The following is a 16,268-nucleotide window of genomic DNA, read 5'->3' on the forward strand; positions in this document are numbered from 1 at the left end:
TGATCTTTAAGGTCCTTTCCATCTGTCTAAGGTGTTCCTTGAGTTCTTTATATGGCCATTTTTCTGATGACTCCAGGTCCTCCTGAATATTTAGGCTGTCCTTCATTGTTTGTACTCCTTTTCTTCCTTGCTTTTTTATGCTCATGATACTTCTTGTTCTGTTTGACTGCTGAGTTACTGTTTACTCTTATAAATTTATTTGATGCTTGGGAGGAGAGGTATTAGAAGGGAAGGGAAGAAGTTACTAACGATAGTGAGTGTAGGCAGGTAGAATTCAAGAAAGGGGGAATAAGAAAATTGAAAAAAAATGAAAAGACAAAAGAAAAAAAGTGAAAAGAAAGAAAGAAAAAATGAAAAAATAAAAATTTAAAACCAAAAAAAAAATTAGAATGATAATAAACAAATGAAAATTAAAGTTTAAAAAATAATAGTAATAAAAATAGAATAAAAAGAATTAAAAAAATTGAAACCATTAATAAGAAAGTTGAAGAGCAACAACAACATCAACAACAAAAAGTGAAAATAATATTAAAAAAATACCAATAATAATCATTAAAAAATAATAATAATAATAATAAATGCAGTCATAGAGCTCAATTAACTTCTCTTCCAGTAGTTGGGAACTGGGCCAGGCTTCTCTTCTTGATGAGTGGGAACCAATCACTGTTACTCAGCTCTTCTTCCCAGAATGTGCGGGTCTCCAATCCTGAGTGCCTAGGGCCTTCTCTTGTGGTTCCTCAAGCCAGGCCCCGCTCACCTGTGAAGCTTGCCACAATACTGGCTACACGCCGGGTCTGCTGCTCCTGGGAACCCTGTTTCCATGGATGCCTGGGCACACCCTTTCTGTTTGCCTCCCTCAGACCCTAATTTTGTAGGGCTTGGGGCTGCGGACTCCCAGCGAATTTGTTTGCCCTCAGGTAGCAACTCCCCTGGTAGCTGGTGCAAGGGACCTCTGTTGTCAGCAGAGGGATACCCTGGGTCTGACTATCATGCTCAGTTGGCTTTTACCTCTGTGAGTTCAGATGGGCCGACTAGTTATTTCAGTGGGATCATTAGTGCTGAGTCATGAGAAGCGGGCGAACCAGAACTAGAATGCAGCCCAATCCGGGTTCGGTGTGTTCTGAGAGGGGCAGACTGTTCGCCCGGGATCCCCTTCAGCTCAACAGTGCCTAGTGGTCCTGAGCGAACAGTATTTTGACAGTTTACTTCTCCCTATGCTCGCGCAGCTGAAGGGGTTAGAGACTTGATCTCTCCGCGTCCGCCACCATGTTGGATCACTTAGATTTTAAATTGTCACTCATCTTATCAGCTGTTCCATTTAACTCGGCAGCTCACTCGCGCGGTGAAGAGTCTGCTCTATGGTGCTCCACGGGAAGCGGCGGCGGCGGCGGCGCGGTGGCGGCCCAGCTGTGGCCTTTGGGACCCCCAGGGAGGGGGTGCGGGCTGGGGGAGGGGAGGCAGTGCCTCGGGGCCGCGTGGGCCAGGTACTGACACGCGGGAGAGCGAGCGGGGTGGGGGAAAGAAATTGAGATCTAGATTTAGGGACTGAGCGTGGGAGGAGAGACGGCAGAGGAGAAGCAAAGCAGAAAGGCGGAGAGGAGAAGGAGGAGGGGCCGAGGGAGCCAGGCAGCTCAGGGGCTGCAGCCTTACTGCTCGCATTGAAGTCGTGATGGACTCACTCCACCTTGGCTGGAGTCGTGGCGGATTCACTCCACCTAGGCCCCTTTCTTGACACGGTGCTGAGTCTTTGTTGACAGATCTCCTTTAATGATCTTTACTTCATCTTTTAAGACGTGGCAACATACGCTGCGGGCGTGGCAGCGCGGAGCACGGAGCGGCTTACTCACTTCCCGCCGCCATCTTCTCCCCCTTCCATTATTCTTATTTTTTATTTATGTCTTCCAGCTGAAGTTTTGTCTCATTTGATCAACATCTCCCCAGTCCTCCCTTCCCCTAGCCTCTGGTAATCACTACTTTTCTCCCTGGGTTTGACTATTTTGCACTCCACATACAGGGGAGATCTTGCGGTTATTTGGTGTTTGTCTTCTTGTGCCAGATTTCACGTTCCATGTCCTTCAGGTTCATTTATGATCTCATAAGTGAGAGGATTTTCTTCTTTTAGAAGGCTGTTGGCATCCCATTCTGATTATATGGCACATGCCAATGTGTATACATACCACAAACATCAGTTCATATCTTGAATGACATTTGAGTTCATATTTTGGCTGTTGTGAATAGCTACAGTGAACATGGGGTGCAGGTATTTGCTTAACATACCGATTTATTTCCTTTAGATATATACCCAGTAGTACATTGCTGGGTCATAGGGTAGTTTTATTTTTTGGTTTTTGAGGAGCCTCCATACTGTGACTGTGTTAATTTCCATTCCCCAAGTAGTGTGCAAAGGTTCCCTTTTCTTCACATCCTTATCAACATTTATAATCTTTCATCTTTTGGATAATTGCCATTTAAAGAGACTATGTTAAAACAACTATTTTTATTTTATTAAAAAAATTCTTTCATCGGTGCATTAAAGTTATACATAGTAATGGGGTTCATTGTGACACAATCACACAAGCATGGAACATAATTTGCTTGCTCCATTTTAGTCTTCCGTGCTTCCTCTTTCCCTTCTTTCCTTCCTCCTTCTATTCCCCTTCCTGTACTCTACTGTCTTCCTTCTATTTATTCATTATTTTTCTAAATGGTGCTTTATAAATGTATATAAATGTGAAATTCACTATGGTATATTCATATTTATACATAGCATAATTTGGTCTATTTCATTCCACATTTCTTTCCTTTCCCCGTCCTCCCTCCTTTCCTGTACTGCACTTATCTCCCTTCTATTTTCAGCCTTATTGGTTTTGATTTACATTTCCCTAATGTTTAGTGACGTTGAGCAGTTTTTCCTACTTAGTCATGCATCAACTCCTTCGTTGATATATTCTGAGGAATATATCATTAAGTGATTTCCTTGCTGTGAACGTCATAGACTACACTTACTCACACTGAGATGGCTGTGATGTCACTAGGAGGTCTGATTTTATGGGACTGCTATTGTATTGTGGTCCTTTGTTGATAGAAACATTGAGATGCATGACTATACCTCTTGGTCATTTGTATTTTTTCTTTTGAGATGTGTTTGTTTGGGCTGTTTGCATATTTAATAGGGATTTTTTTATTTCTTTGTTTTTGTTTTATTCTTCAGTTGAATTTCTTATATATTTTAGATATTAACCCTTTATCCTATGGATGTTTTGCAAATATTTTGTCCCTTTCTTCAGGCGATCTCTGCATTCTGTAATCCATTTTGAGTTGATTTTTATATGGCATGAGATAAGGGTCTAATTAAGTTATTCTGCATTTAGGGTATCCAGTTTTCCCAAAATCATTTATCAAAGGGACTGTTCTTTTCTTATTATGTATTCTTGGCACCTTTGTCAAAGACCAATTTACTATAAATATGTGAGGATTTTTCCCAGGTTCTTTATTCAGTCCTATTGGTTTATTTGTTTATATGCCAGTACCACTCTGTTTTGGTTAATATAGCTTTTGGAGTGTATTTTTTGAAGTAAGGTACTGTGATGCCTCCAACATTGTTCTTTGTTCAAGAATGTTTTAGTTATTGGGATCTTTAGCGGTTCCATTCTAGTTTTATTTATTTTTTATTTCTATGGAAAATGCTATTGAATTTTGATAGGGATTATATTTAATTTGTAAACCATTTGAGTAGTGTAGACATTTAAAAATATTAATTTTCCACCTCCATGAACAAAGCCAGCTTTTACTTAATGTATGTTTTCAATTTCTTTCATTTCAGTGTATATGTCTTTTGCCTCCTTAGTTATATTTACATTTTTTTATTTACATGTATTTTTCTTTTTGATACTATTTTAAATGGAGTGGTTTTTTAAATTTATTTTTTGGATAGTTTGCTGTTAGTGTATAGAAATGCTAATAATTTTATATATTTAATTTGTGTTCTGCAACTTTACTGAATTTGCTCATTAGTTCTAACAGTTTTTGGTTGAGTTTTTAGGGGTTTCTATATAAAATATCCTCAGGTTCTACATCAGAAAATTTAACCAATTGGAAGTCAAAAATATTTAAATAAATAATTTTGTCTTTACTTAACATTTCTCTTTTTCTTATCATTATCTCCCCCAAAAGTACAGTGTAACAATTATTTAGAAGGGAATTTATCCTGTACGAGATAATATGAGTAGTCTAGAGATGATTTAAAATATATGCAAGGATATGTGTAGGTTATATGCTCATATTTTGCTTTAGGAAGTAGAGCATCTGTGGATTTTCCTATCTGAGAAGGGTCCTGCAATTAATCCCCGTAGATATCCAAGTACAATCTTATTATCATGTTGTCTACAAATAAGAACAATTTATCTTCTTCCTTTCTTATTAGGATGCCTTTTATTTCTTTTACATGCCTAATTACTGTAGTTACCACTATGTTGAATAAAATAGGCAAGGGTGGGCATTCTTGACTTTCGTGTTCTCTTCTGCATTATTAACTGAGCAATTTAACAAGTCTACCAAATGGAAAACATTGTTAAAATTACAGAAACTATTTTGAGTGGAGGTCCCAGTTCAAATAGTTTTAGGTAAGCATAACACTCAAGGCTTAAATAATATACTTTACAGAGGATAAGTCTTTGCATATGGATGACATTTACTTATACAGTTTGAAGAAACTACATATTGGGATTGTGTAGTTCTGGTCAAACATGCTTCTCATTACATATGGATCATCACATACTAGCTAGATTATAGATGTGCAAGGACAAATAAATAATTTCTTCTGTCGATGAGCTGATGGAATTTTTTGGAAAGTGTGAAGATACACCTCATTTAAGTGTCTCCTTCTCCTTTATTTTATGGAAGTAATTATGTAAATTTTGTATTAATACTTCTGCAAATATTGGGCTGAATTTTCCAGGAGGATCAACTAGTCCTTAAAATTCTTTTTCAAGATATGTCTGGATTATAAATTCAGTGTCTTTTTTTAAATTTCTACTTGAAAGTAGAGTATGTTTTGATATATTATGTATACATGGAGTATAATTTACTTTGATTAGGATCCCATTCTTGTGGTTGTACATAATGTGGGATTTAATTGATGGTGTATTCATATATGAACATAGGAAAGTTATATTAAGTTTATTCTACTGTCTTTCCTATTCCCATTCCTCCTCCCTTCCCTTCATTCCCCTTTGTCTAATCCAATGAACAACAACTACTACTACTACTTCTACTTCTTCTTCTTCTCCTTCTCCTTCTTCTTCTTTTTTTTTTTTTTTTTTTTGTAGCAGGGATTAAACTCAGGGGCACTTGACTATTGAGCCACATCCCAGTCTATTTTTTTATTTTATTTAGAGACAGGGTCTCACTGAATTGTTTATTGCCTCGCTTTTGCTGAGGCTGGCTTTGAACTCGCGATCTTCCCGTCTCAGCCTCCTGAGCCACTGGGATTACTGGCCTCTGCCATCTCGCCTGTCTTAATCCAATGAATTTCTATTTTTCCCACTGCCTTATTGTGTGTTAGTATCTGCATATGAGAGAGAACATTCTTGCCCTTTGGTTTGGGGGAATTGGCTTATTTTACTTAGCATGTTAGTTTTTGTAAGGTAAAGTTGTCAAAAATGTACCTCAGTTATTCTTTTGATGCTCTATTATTTATAATGTTATTCTGTTTTGTTCCTGATGCTGGTGATTTGTTTTCTCACTTATTATTTTATCAGTCTTATTAGATTTGCTGATGTTTTTGAATTTTTTTGTTCATTTTCTTTATCTCCCTCCACCCCCCACCCTGATTTCAATGTCATTAAACAACACACTTATGCTTATTATTTCCTTTTTTCTTTTGGCTTTGGATTATTTTTCTCTTATTTTTCTTGATGTAGGAGTTTATATTATAGACTAATGATCTTTTTTTGAAATAAAGCATTTTAGAGCGATAAATTTCTCTCTCAACACTGTTGCATGTTGTTTATTTTAATATGTTATACAGCCCTTTTTTTCATTACATCTTAGATTTTGAAATTTCTTTGACAATTTCTCTTTGACAATGGATTATATAAAAAGTATTTTTGAAATTACGCATTATTAGGCAAGATCTTCAACAAAATACCAGCAAACCAAATTAACAACACATTGAAAGGATTATATTCTGTGATCAAGTGAGATTGATCCATGGGATGCAAGGATATGGGAAGCTTCAGAGAGGCAATCAGTGAATGCAATACACTACATTAACAAACAAAGGGTAAAAACCATATGGTCATCTAAATATATAGAGAAAAGGCATTTGAAAAAATTCAATGCCATCTTATGAAAAATAAATTCTTAAAGAATGGTACCTCAACATAAATGTTACCCAATGCTGAAAGTGAAAGATTCTCACTAATTTTCTATAGTTAACTGTGCTATTACACGATAGGTCTCCTTTGTGTATCAATACACTGTAAAAAATTTATTTCTGAACTCAAACAACTTGTTCACCCTCATTACTAACCACTTTTTACGTCAGTATGAGAAACTTAGCTTTTGGTTCTGCACATTTTGCAATTTTAAGTTTTACTATCCATTTGTTTTGTTAATATGTTTACTTAAAATAATACTTCATAATATTAGCTTTTCTCCATAAACAATTCTTGTCATTGAACAATTGTTTCAGATATGCTCAGGTCTTTCAGTATAAGATTTCTGGCAAGGTTTAGAATGTAAATATGTCAATTGTATCATCATCAATTTTTTAATAATTCAGTATTGGGCGAGTTTACTAAAATGGAAATTGACATTCCAGACAACACAGTTCTCTCTCATCTGATAGCATAATGTCAGTGCAATGGGAAAATATTGGCAAATTGGGGTGTTTCTACTAACCTTTTCCAAAACTAAACTTTAAATTAATGCTGCTATCCAGCAAAAAATGCTATAAATAATTCTCCCACTATTTACTACTTAACAATTTGTGTGATTTAAATGTGTAGATTTCTTAAATCAAAACCAAGTTGAAGAAATCCACTTTTGTTGAACACAAACTGTGTTCCAGTCACAGTGCTCATTGCTTTAATTGTAATATGTCACTTATTTTCCAGAACAATCTTGTGGCATAGGTGTTATTATATCCCTTTTGAAAATAAGTCTAGTAAGTAGCAGGGATGTTATGTTAATTTAGTTCTGATTCAGTTTATAGCTCATATTTTAGAAAACAATAGTTTACATCATTCATATATTAGGTAGGCAGTGTTCCCCATCAACCAGACAAAGAACCAGGACCAAAAATTTCTTTGGCCTTTATTACATAAAACTGCACATATAATTTTTTTCTTCATAAATTAGTATATTGTTTCTAGTAACTTTGACAATCACCAGTCAGATTTCATTCTTTAAAATGAAAATGAAAAGAGTATGTCACATGACTACTCTGAGGATCAAAAAACTAATAGCTAAAGGCCCTTATTATGAGGACCCTCAAGGGAGTAGTTGGCAAGATGAATCTGAATTTGTAAGTTGCAATTTGAATTTGAAATGTTTTATTTCTTGTTCATCCTACTCATCAAATAATAAAGCTTTTTCCGACATATCATATGAAGGAAAAATACTGATCAAAATTCCATGTTAATTTCACAGGTGATGGAAGTAAAAGGTCAAATGATCCATGTTCCAGAATCAAATTCCATTTTATTTCTGGGCTCCCCATGTGTGGACAAGTTGGATGAACTGATGGGTCGGGGCCTACATCTCTCAGATATCCCTATCCATGATGCCACCCGAGATGTCATTTTGGTTGGCGAGCAGGCAAAAGCCCAAGATGGCTTGAAGAAGAGGATGGACAAATTAAAGGCAACTTTGGAAAGAACTCACCAGGCCCTGGAAGAAGAGAAAAAGAAGACAGTGGATCTTCTGTATTCTATTTTCCCTGGTGATGTGGCCCAGCAGTTGTGGCAAGGGCAGCAAGTGCAAGCCAGAAAGTTTGATGATGTCACCATGCTCTTTTCGGACATTGTAGGCTTCACAGCCATATGTGCCCAGTGTACCCCCATGCAGGTGATCAGCATGCTGAATGAACTGTACACTAGATTCGACCACCAGTGTGGATTTTTGGATATTTATAAGGTAATGGATTTTAGTTACTTAAATATACATATTATTTAAAAGAAAATTGTCATCTTAAGTTTCAAAATGCATTTTTTACTTGAACTTAAGAATAATTTATCTTATATCTCTTTATCTAGAAGCCTTAATACAGAATACAAGTTTTTATGCTTTATAAGTAAACTTTCATTATAAGTCAACTTATACTATTGATATAAGTAACTGTAAATCCTTATATTGCTCAGTAAGAATTCTGTATAGCTAGTTCTCTAAATTCATTGTTATTTTAAAAAAATTAAACTTGTAATTCTAGACAAATTTGAACTACATACTTATTTTTGCTTAAAGAATGAAATTATGATATTAACTAAGAATTTTATGTTGACAGTTACAAGGAAATAGCAAATTATATTAAAGTGTGCATTGCACTATCAATGAAACCATGGTTAATCAATTAAGTGAAACTCTTTTAATACTAAAAGAATACATATAAATATCCTAGTTACTGCCCAAATGTCTGCTTTTTGGTGGAAGCATCTTAATTTTTGAAGCTACATAATGCAAGAACTTTCATAATGGGAATCGATAACCATTTATTGATTTGATTTGGCAAATTTCTTAGTTTATTTCTTGTTAGAAGCATAGCAACATCTTGAGTAATTTAACCCAGTAATGAATAACTCTGCAACTTTTAAATGGAATTTTATATGGATCACACAGTTTCAGAGTAGAGGGCTTTTTTATAGGAAGGGTAACAAATACTAATATAAACAAACAATCCAACTAGACAAGCTGTTTATTTTTGTAGTATGATTTTCACATAAGCAGATTTGGAAAGAATCGTCTGTTTTACTTTATTAGTTTCCTATTATGTTCCAGAAGCTGTTTAATCAGGGTATATCTTCTGGAGAAAGGAGTCCTCTCTCATTGCATTATGTAAAACATAGAACCAGTGTTATTTCAGTTAAGTCTCTTCTGAATGATAAATAGTCAAAGTGGAGACATATGAGGGGTTTTGCCTTCTTATACACAATAAGAATTCCTATAGTTTTTAACTTCTTTATAATTTATTATTTTACCATTTATCATAGAGGTATTGCCGAGTGTATAGCCACCTGTCTGATTCTAAGCCAACAAGACGCTAGAGTGTATCTATCAGTGTAATGCCCTGTCATTTCTAGAAGAGAGGGGAAATTAGCCTGGGTTTGCCAACACTTTCCTTCCTCCAGATTTGGACATTATTATATCAATTTCTGCAATCACCAATCTTTTCCTTCAAAGTCACTGACTTTCAGCGTTAGCTTCTTTTAGCTAAAACAGGTATTTTCTAGCCCTAAATTTCTACAATTAACTGAGGAATGTACATGGACAAATAGATCCACTTTTGAAAAATCTTGGGAATCCCTGGTTTAAATAAAAGTATCAGTTAGGTTTTGAGATGAAGAAATGTGACTTCTGAGGGTACTACAACAATGTCAGAGTTTAAAACTACAATTACCTTACACAGACATCAAATGTCCCTTCCTTTAAGATTAGCTGGGAAACCTCAGAAAAAGAAAATCTGTGGAAATATCACATGTGATATTAAAATTGTCCTGTATGTTATTAAATCATGGGCAATTTTATGTAGTCATAAATAATTATCAGCACCTTTTAACTTGCAAAATGGATTTTATCTTTCTCTGATACACAACCTTGAGTGTGTGTACGTGTGTATGGTGTGTGTGTGTGGTGTGTATTCAAAAATAAACAGAAACAATCCAGTTCACAAAATTTCTTACACTAAGTTTGCTTATGAAACTTAATTAATATATACAAGTAAAATCCAGGGCTAGGTGTCTTTAAAATGTCACTGATGCTATGGGATAATGTGTGCTGAAGCCACAGTGGTGACAAGTGTGTCCAGAGAGAGGGAATAATGAATGTTTCCTCTGTATAAGATAAAGATAAAATGAAGTACATTATAAGAAGGGATATAAATCAAAAATTCTGCATTCGACTTGCCTGCTTTCTAATAATTATAATTATCACAGTTTATTTTCTGGAAAGTTTAGACAGTACTATTTTATACCATGAACCTACTTGCTATTTTATACCATAAACTTTCTGCAAAAATTTAAATTACTGAAATTTTAAAAATCCCAAAGGCTACACTTTCTTTCTTTTTTTTTAAAGGATCCCTATTCTGATGATTTAGTAAAATGAAGAGTTTTGCTAGATTTAAAGTGTGGGTAGAATTTTTAATGGAATAATCATTTCACAGAGATAAATACAGCCCACTTTTATTATATGTTAGGAATATGAAAGGAAACCAGGTAAAGACAAATGCCATTGAAAAAGAGCCAGAGGGGGTGGCTCAGATGAGGCATTCACAGTCTGCTGTGACACAGTGAAACTCTGAGTCTCTAAACTTGTGGTTTCCCTTTCCTTGATCATCTCATTATTCCGTGTTTCTCTATCATGAGGGAAAAACCATGACAATTGTAAGAGAATTCAGTTCCTTGTGATAGGACATGGTAAGAAAGAAAATTCTGCTAAAATAACTTTACTGTGCATATTTTAAGCATAGAGAAAGTTACAGTGGTTGGCTACCAAGATGTTAAAGGTATGTGAATATTAAGTGGGAACTAGGTAACTTGAAGGAGGCACAAATGTCCTTTTGATTCTACTGTAACTAGGAAGGCAAATATATTCAGGAAAAAGCCAACATAAATAATGTACTACATACTGTGTTCCCTCTCAGATTTTGTAGAGTATAGAGAATCAAAAATAAATAAATAAAGAAAGAAAGAACAAGTGACTCTTATTGGATCTAATAATGCTTTATAGATGATGATGATGATGATGATGATGGTAATAACAATGAAAATCATAACAATCACATTGGATAATAAAGCAATAATGTAGGTTTTGCCTTATTTTATGTTTGTACTTTGACAAGCCCTTTGAGAGGCAGCAAGAAAGGCAAGTACTTCCCCAGCTCCTCCCATTCTATTCTGCCAAAGCTGCAGCATCTCACTGCTTCTTAGAGTTCTCATCTTTTCAGCTTTAATCAATTTCTTAATCTCACTGTTCTTCAGTACCATACAGTATAAAATAAAAATACTGATTAATCTGTCTCACAGCTACATCGTATTTCAGTGAGCTTATAAGAATGACACTTAGACCAGCACTGGGGTAGAGTAGTAAATGTCAGGTTATCTGCCATTTATTGAGTTATTACATTATCTCTACTTTCAGATAAAGCAACTGAGCTTCAGAAAGGTAAAATAATGCAGATAATAAATCAGAGCTTTAACTGAGACTCATAGGGGACCTACCTCCCAATATTCTTGCGTGGGGATTAAGTTTTCAACATGTGATTTTTTTAAAAAAAATTTATGTCTCTTCTTTATTCATTTCAATATTTTTATATAACTTTCAATTCTAAATGAAGTCTTCTCTAACAAATGATTACTATTATTCTCTTTGGTATAATTTTAATTGTTTTATTATGGTTTTTATTGGTGCATTATAATTATACATAATAGCAGGGTTCATTGTGATGTATTCATACATGCATATAACGTAATTTGCTCCATTTCATTTCCCAGTGCTTCTCCTTTCCCTCCCATCCTCTCTCACCTTCCTTTACTGGTCTTGCTTCTAGTACTTTTTCAATTCATGCATTATAATTATACATAAAGTGGGATTAATTATGATACATTAATACATGTGTATAGCATAATTCACTCTATTTCATCCTCTAGTACCTTCCCTTTCTCAACACATGAATTTTGAGAGACACATTGAAATCATAACACACTATAAAAGTGAATACAGAGTTCAGAAGTAAATAGTGATACATATCTATAACAGAAAGGTTTATATATAACGTGATCAGTGTTTTGTTTGAGTGTGTATGTTAAACACAGCTAGGCAAGCCCTGTGGATTTGGGCATCCTAGTGGAGATTGTTTAGGCTTTACCCAGATATGCTGGCATTCCTGAATTTGTATATTCGATAAGGTGTTATCATGGAGTTAAATCCCCACCTTTAACCTTCTTGTTAATAGAAGAGAGCAGACATTGCTCACATAAAGTTCCAAACCTGCAGAACTTTATGCCTCAAGAATTTTTATTTGTCTTGACGTTTGACAATACTGAGCTACCAAAGCTGTCTGTTCACTGGACCTTCAGCCAGCCTTCAGAAAAAGCAGCACAATCTCTCAAGGGTGTCACTGCAGTATGAATATGATTTTGCATAAATGAAATGTCCTTTTCTTCTCGTTTTGCTTTAGAATGAAACAAAAAGCCTTTTAAAGTACTTAGGTTATTCTTGGAATTTTATAAATATGTATATTTCATTTTGTTCTATTTCCCAGAATTAAATGCCAGTTCCATTTAGTACAGAGTAACTGGTTCACCACCCCCCTAAATTTACATATTTTATGCTTTAATGACCAGTGCACAAACTTTTGATATTGAACACAATTAAAGATTTATACTGGTCCTTTTCAGCAGTCTCCATCAATATCAGCATCATATACTTTTGCTGCTATTTGACTGGAAATGAAGCAACAATGTCTTCCTGTAAGTTAGAAAAGAAGAATTGTTGAAGAGAAAATTATTCAGTTCACTCATTATCTCATTCAATAAACATTTTAACTTATTCATTTGATAAGGGGGAATAACTTCCATAGAAGCTAACAAAATGTTATGCAAATTGACTATTTTTATCATGATTTTAATGAGTGCAAAGAACTAATTTATATGTTTTAGGAGGCGAGGTGAAAGTCACAGATAAGCATTGTGTTTTGCTGCCTTTTCTACTAGCAGAATTATATGGTTAGTTTCAAAATACTATATAGTGTTCTAAAAATTGGTGAAGAGGGGTTTGCTCAATTAATATTTTTTGCCTTTGGCATTTAGGCTGGAGATAAGCAAGCAGCAAGGAGAAGGATAGATCCTTCTCTTCATTCCTCTGATTCAAATTGGCCACAGCTGTGCAAACTCAGTCCTCTATTAGTTCCCCACTTGGAAATTTCATCTTTCCACCTTTAGTTGCTTATTTAACCTCTGTGCTTCAGTTTCATCATCTGTAAATATAAACTAATTTTATCTAATGTGTGATTATATTTTACAGGCTTTTAAATAAGATAGATGTGAAATGCTTAAAACAGTGTTTGGTTTATAGCAGTAATATCAATGTTAGCTGCCATTATTTCTGAAATGAGTGTATCTGGGCATGTGTGTGGGGTGTGTGTGTGTGTGTGTGTGTGTGTGTGTGTATGTTGATAAACAACATATATGTGTGCGTTAATAGGCTTGTTTGTATGTATATAAACATTGAGTGTCCAGTGCTTACTGGTAAAATACTTCTGGTTTGGCTTCATTCTTTTAGATTATTAGAATCAAATTGTATGCCAAAGAGATTGTGAAGGAAGGATAAGGAGGGAAGTAACAATAAGGGGCCAAGAGAATAGCATCTTGAAATGCGTTGTTGGTATTGTCTTCACTGGGTCCTCATAGATTCTACAGATACTTCACCTCCATGGTTAAATTGTTTTCTTTTTGTTGCTATTATAAATGCAAATTTTTAAAAATTCTTTTTTGGGATGGCCCCTTATTATTATATAGAAACACAACTGTTTTTGTATACTAATTTTGTGTTTTGAAACATTCTAAATTTGTTTATTACTTTTTTAGATTTTTTTTTAGTGGTGTATAGGACTTTTTATTTATTTATATGTGATGCTGAGAACCAGTGCCTCATACATGCTAGGCAAGTGCCTACCACAGAGCTACAACCCCAGCCCTGTTTATTAGTTTTGACAGTTTTTGTAAAGTTTTTATGGCCTTCTAAATAGAAGATCATGTTATCTCCACACAGAGACAATTTGACTTCCTCCTATCTAATTTGGATATCTTTTCTTTTTTCATTTTCTCTCTCTCTTTTTTTCTTTTTTGTTTGTTGGTTTGTCTAATTGGTCAGGCTAGAATAGAAGTGATGACAGCAGGCACCCTTGGTATGTTCCTGATCTTAGAGGAAAAGTTATTAGTTTTTCACTGTTGGGTATGATGTTAGCTTGGACTTATTTTACAACAAATTTAAATTCTCATTTTTCTACTTTAAAAGATGTTTACAAAAACGAAACCGAATCATTTAAAACTTGTCATAGATGAATGATCTGTTGATAGGGAGCCAGCAGGGTTTTAAAACTTGTCATAGATGAATGATCTGTTGATAGGGAGCCAGCAGGGTTGTGCTTTGAGAACATTTTCCTAGCCAACATAGAGCTTCAATACTGAAAATTGATATCTTAGAATCTTATAGAACCAGGGGACCTTCAGAGAAATTCTTCCACCTGTCCCATCAAAAGTTACTAGAGACAAGATACCAATTTTTGAAGAAAAAAATTATATGTACAATTTTATGTAATACAGGCCAGAGAAATTTTTGGTCCTGGTTCTTTATCTGGTTGATGGGGAACACTGCCTACCTGATACGCGAATGATGCAAACTATTGTTCTAAAATGTGAGCTGTAAACTGAATCAGAACTAAATTAATATAATATCTCTGCTACTTACTAGATTTATTTTCAAAAGGGATATAATAACATCTATGCCACAAGATTGTTCTGGAAAATAAGTGATATATCACAATTAAAGCATTGAGCACTGTGACTGGAACACAGTTTGTGTTCAACAAAAATGGATTTCTTCAGTTTGGTTTTGATTTTAAAAATCTGCACATTTAAATTACACATATTGTTAAGTAGTAAATAGTGGGAGAACTATTTATAGGATTTTTGCTGGATAGCAGCATTAATTTAAGGTTTAGTTTTGGAAAAGGTTAGTAGAAACACCCCAATTTGCCAATATTTTCCCATTGCACTGACATTATGCTATCAGATGAGAGAGAACTGTGTTGTCTGGAATGTTAATTTCCATTTTAGTAAACTCACCCAATACTGAATTATTAAAAAATTGATGGTGATACAGCTGACATATTTACATTCTAAACCTTGGCAGAAATCTTATACTGAAAGGCCTGAGGGTATCTGAAACAATTGTTCAATGACAAGAATTGTTTATGGAGAAAAGCGGATATTATGAAGTATTATTTTTAAGTAAACATATTAACATAACAAATGGATAGTAAAACTTAAAATTGCAAAATGTGCAGAACCAAAAGCTAAGTTGCTCATACTGACATAAAAAAGTGGTCAGTAATGAGGGTGAACAAGTTGTTTGAGTTCAGAAATTAATTTATTACAGTGTCTTGATATACAAAGGAGATCTATTGTGTAATGGCACAGTTAACTGTGGAAGATTAGTGAGAGTCTTTCACTTGCAGCATTGGGTAATATTTATGTTGAGGTACCATTCTTTAAGAATTTATTTTTCATAAGATGGCACTGAATTTTTTCAAGTGCCTTTTCTCTATATATTTAGATGACCATATAGTTTTTACCCTTTGTTTGTTAATGTAGTGTATTGCATTCACTGATTGCCTCTCTGAAGCTTCCCATATCCTTGCATCCCAGGGATCAATCTCACTTGATCACAGAATATAATCCTTTCAATGTGTTGTTGAATTTGGTTTGCTGGTACTTTATTGAGGATTTTGCTTCCCTGTTCAACAGGGATATTGGCGTGTAATTTTCTTTTCTTGTACTATCCTTTTTGCTTTGGTATCAGGGTAATATTGATCTTCAAAATGAGTTTGTAAGTTGTTAGCTTTTTGTCTCTGTGACAAATACCTGAGAAAAACAACTCAGAGGAGGAAAAGTCTATTTTGGCTCACAGTTTCAGAGGTTTCAATCAATGCTTGGCTACCTCCATTGCTTTGGGCCTGAGGTGAGGCAGAACATTGTGGTAAAGGGTTTGGTAGAGTAAAGTTGCTCAGCTCATAGCAACTGGGAAGCAGAGACAGGGCAGAGCCTGGGAGGACCCAGGGATTACATATAGTCCCCAAGGGTATGCCCTCATGCCTTCCTTCAGCCATGCCCCAGTTACCTATAGTGTCCACCTCCTACCAGTAGTCCTTTCAAATTATTAATTCATCAAATTGATAATCTATGGATGAGGTTAGGGTCCTCATGGTCTATCGCTTCCCCAAATCCCCACCTCTGAACATTGTTGACTTGGGCACCACATCTTCAACA

At 34.9% G+C, this 16,268-nt stretch overlaps 1 protein-coding gene across 1 annotated transcript in view; it reads left to right on the plus strand.

The window, feature by feature from the left end:
* The window catches only part of GUCY1A2 (guanylate cyclase 1 soluble subunit alpha 2), a 297,421-nt gene that overhangs the window by 186,012 nt on the left and 95,141 nt on the right, over positions 1-16,268 (plus strand). Inside the window, exon 5 of the mRNA XM_081278772.1 lies at positions 7,654-8,139. Coding sequence (XP_081134898.1) covers positions 7,654-8,139 — 486 coding nt within the window. The remainder of the gene's footprint in view (positions 1-7,653; positions 8,140-16,268) is intronic.

Source organism: Spermophilus citellus (genome assembly GCF_964194105.1).
Source record: "Spermophilus citellus genome assembly, chromosome: 2".
NCBI lineage: Eukaryota > Metazoa > Chordata > Mammalia > Rodentia > Sciuridae > Spermophilus > Spermophilus citellus.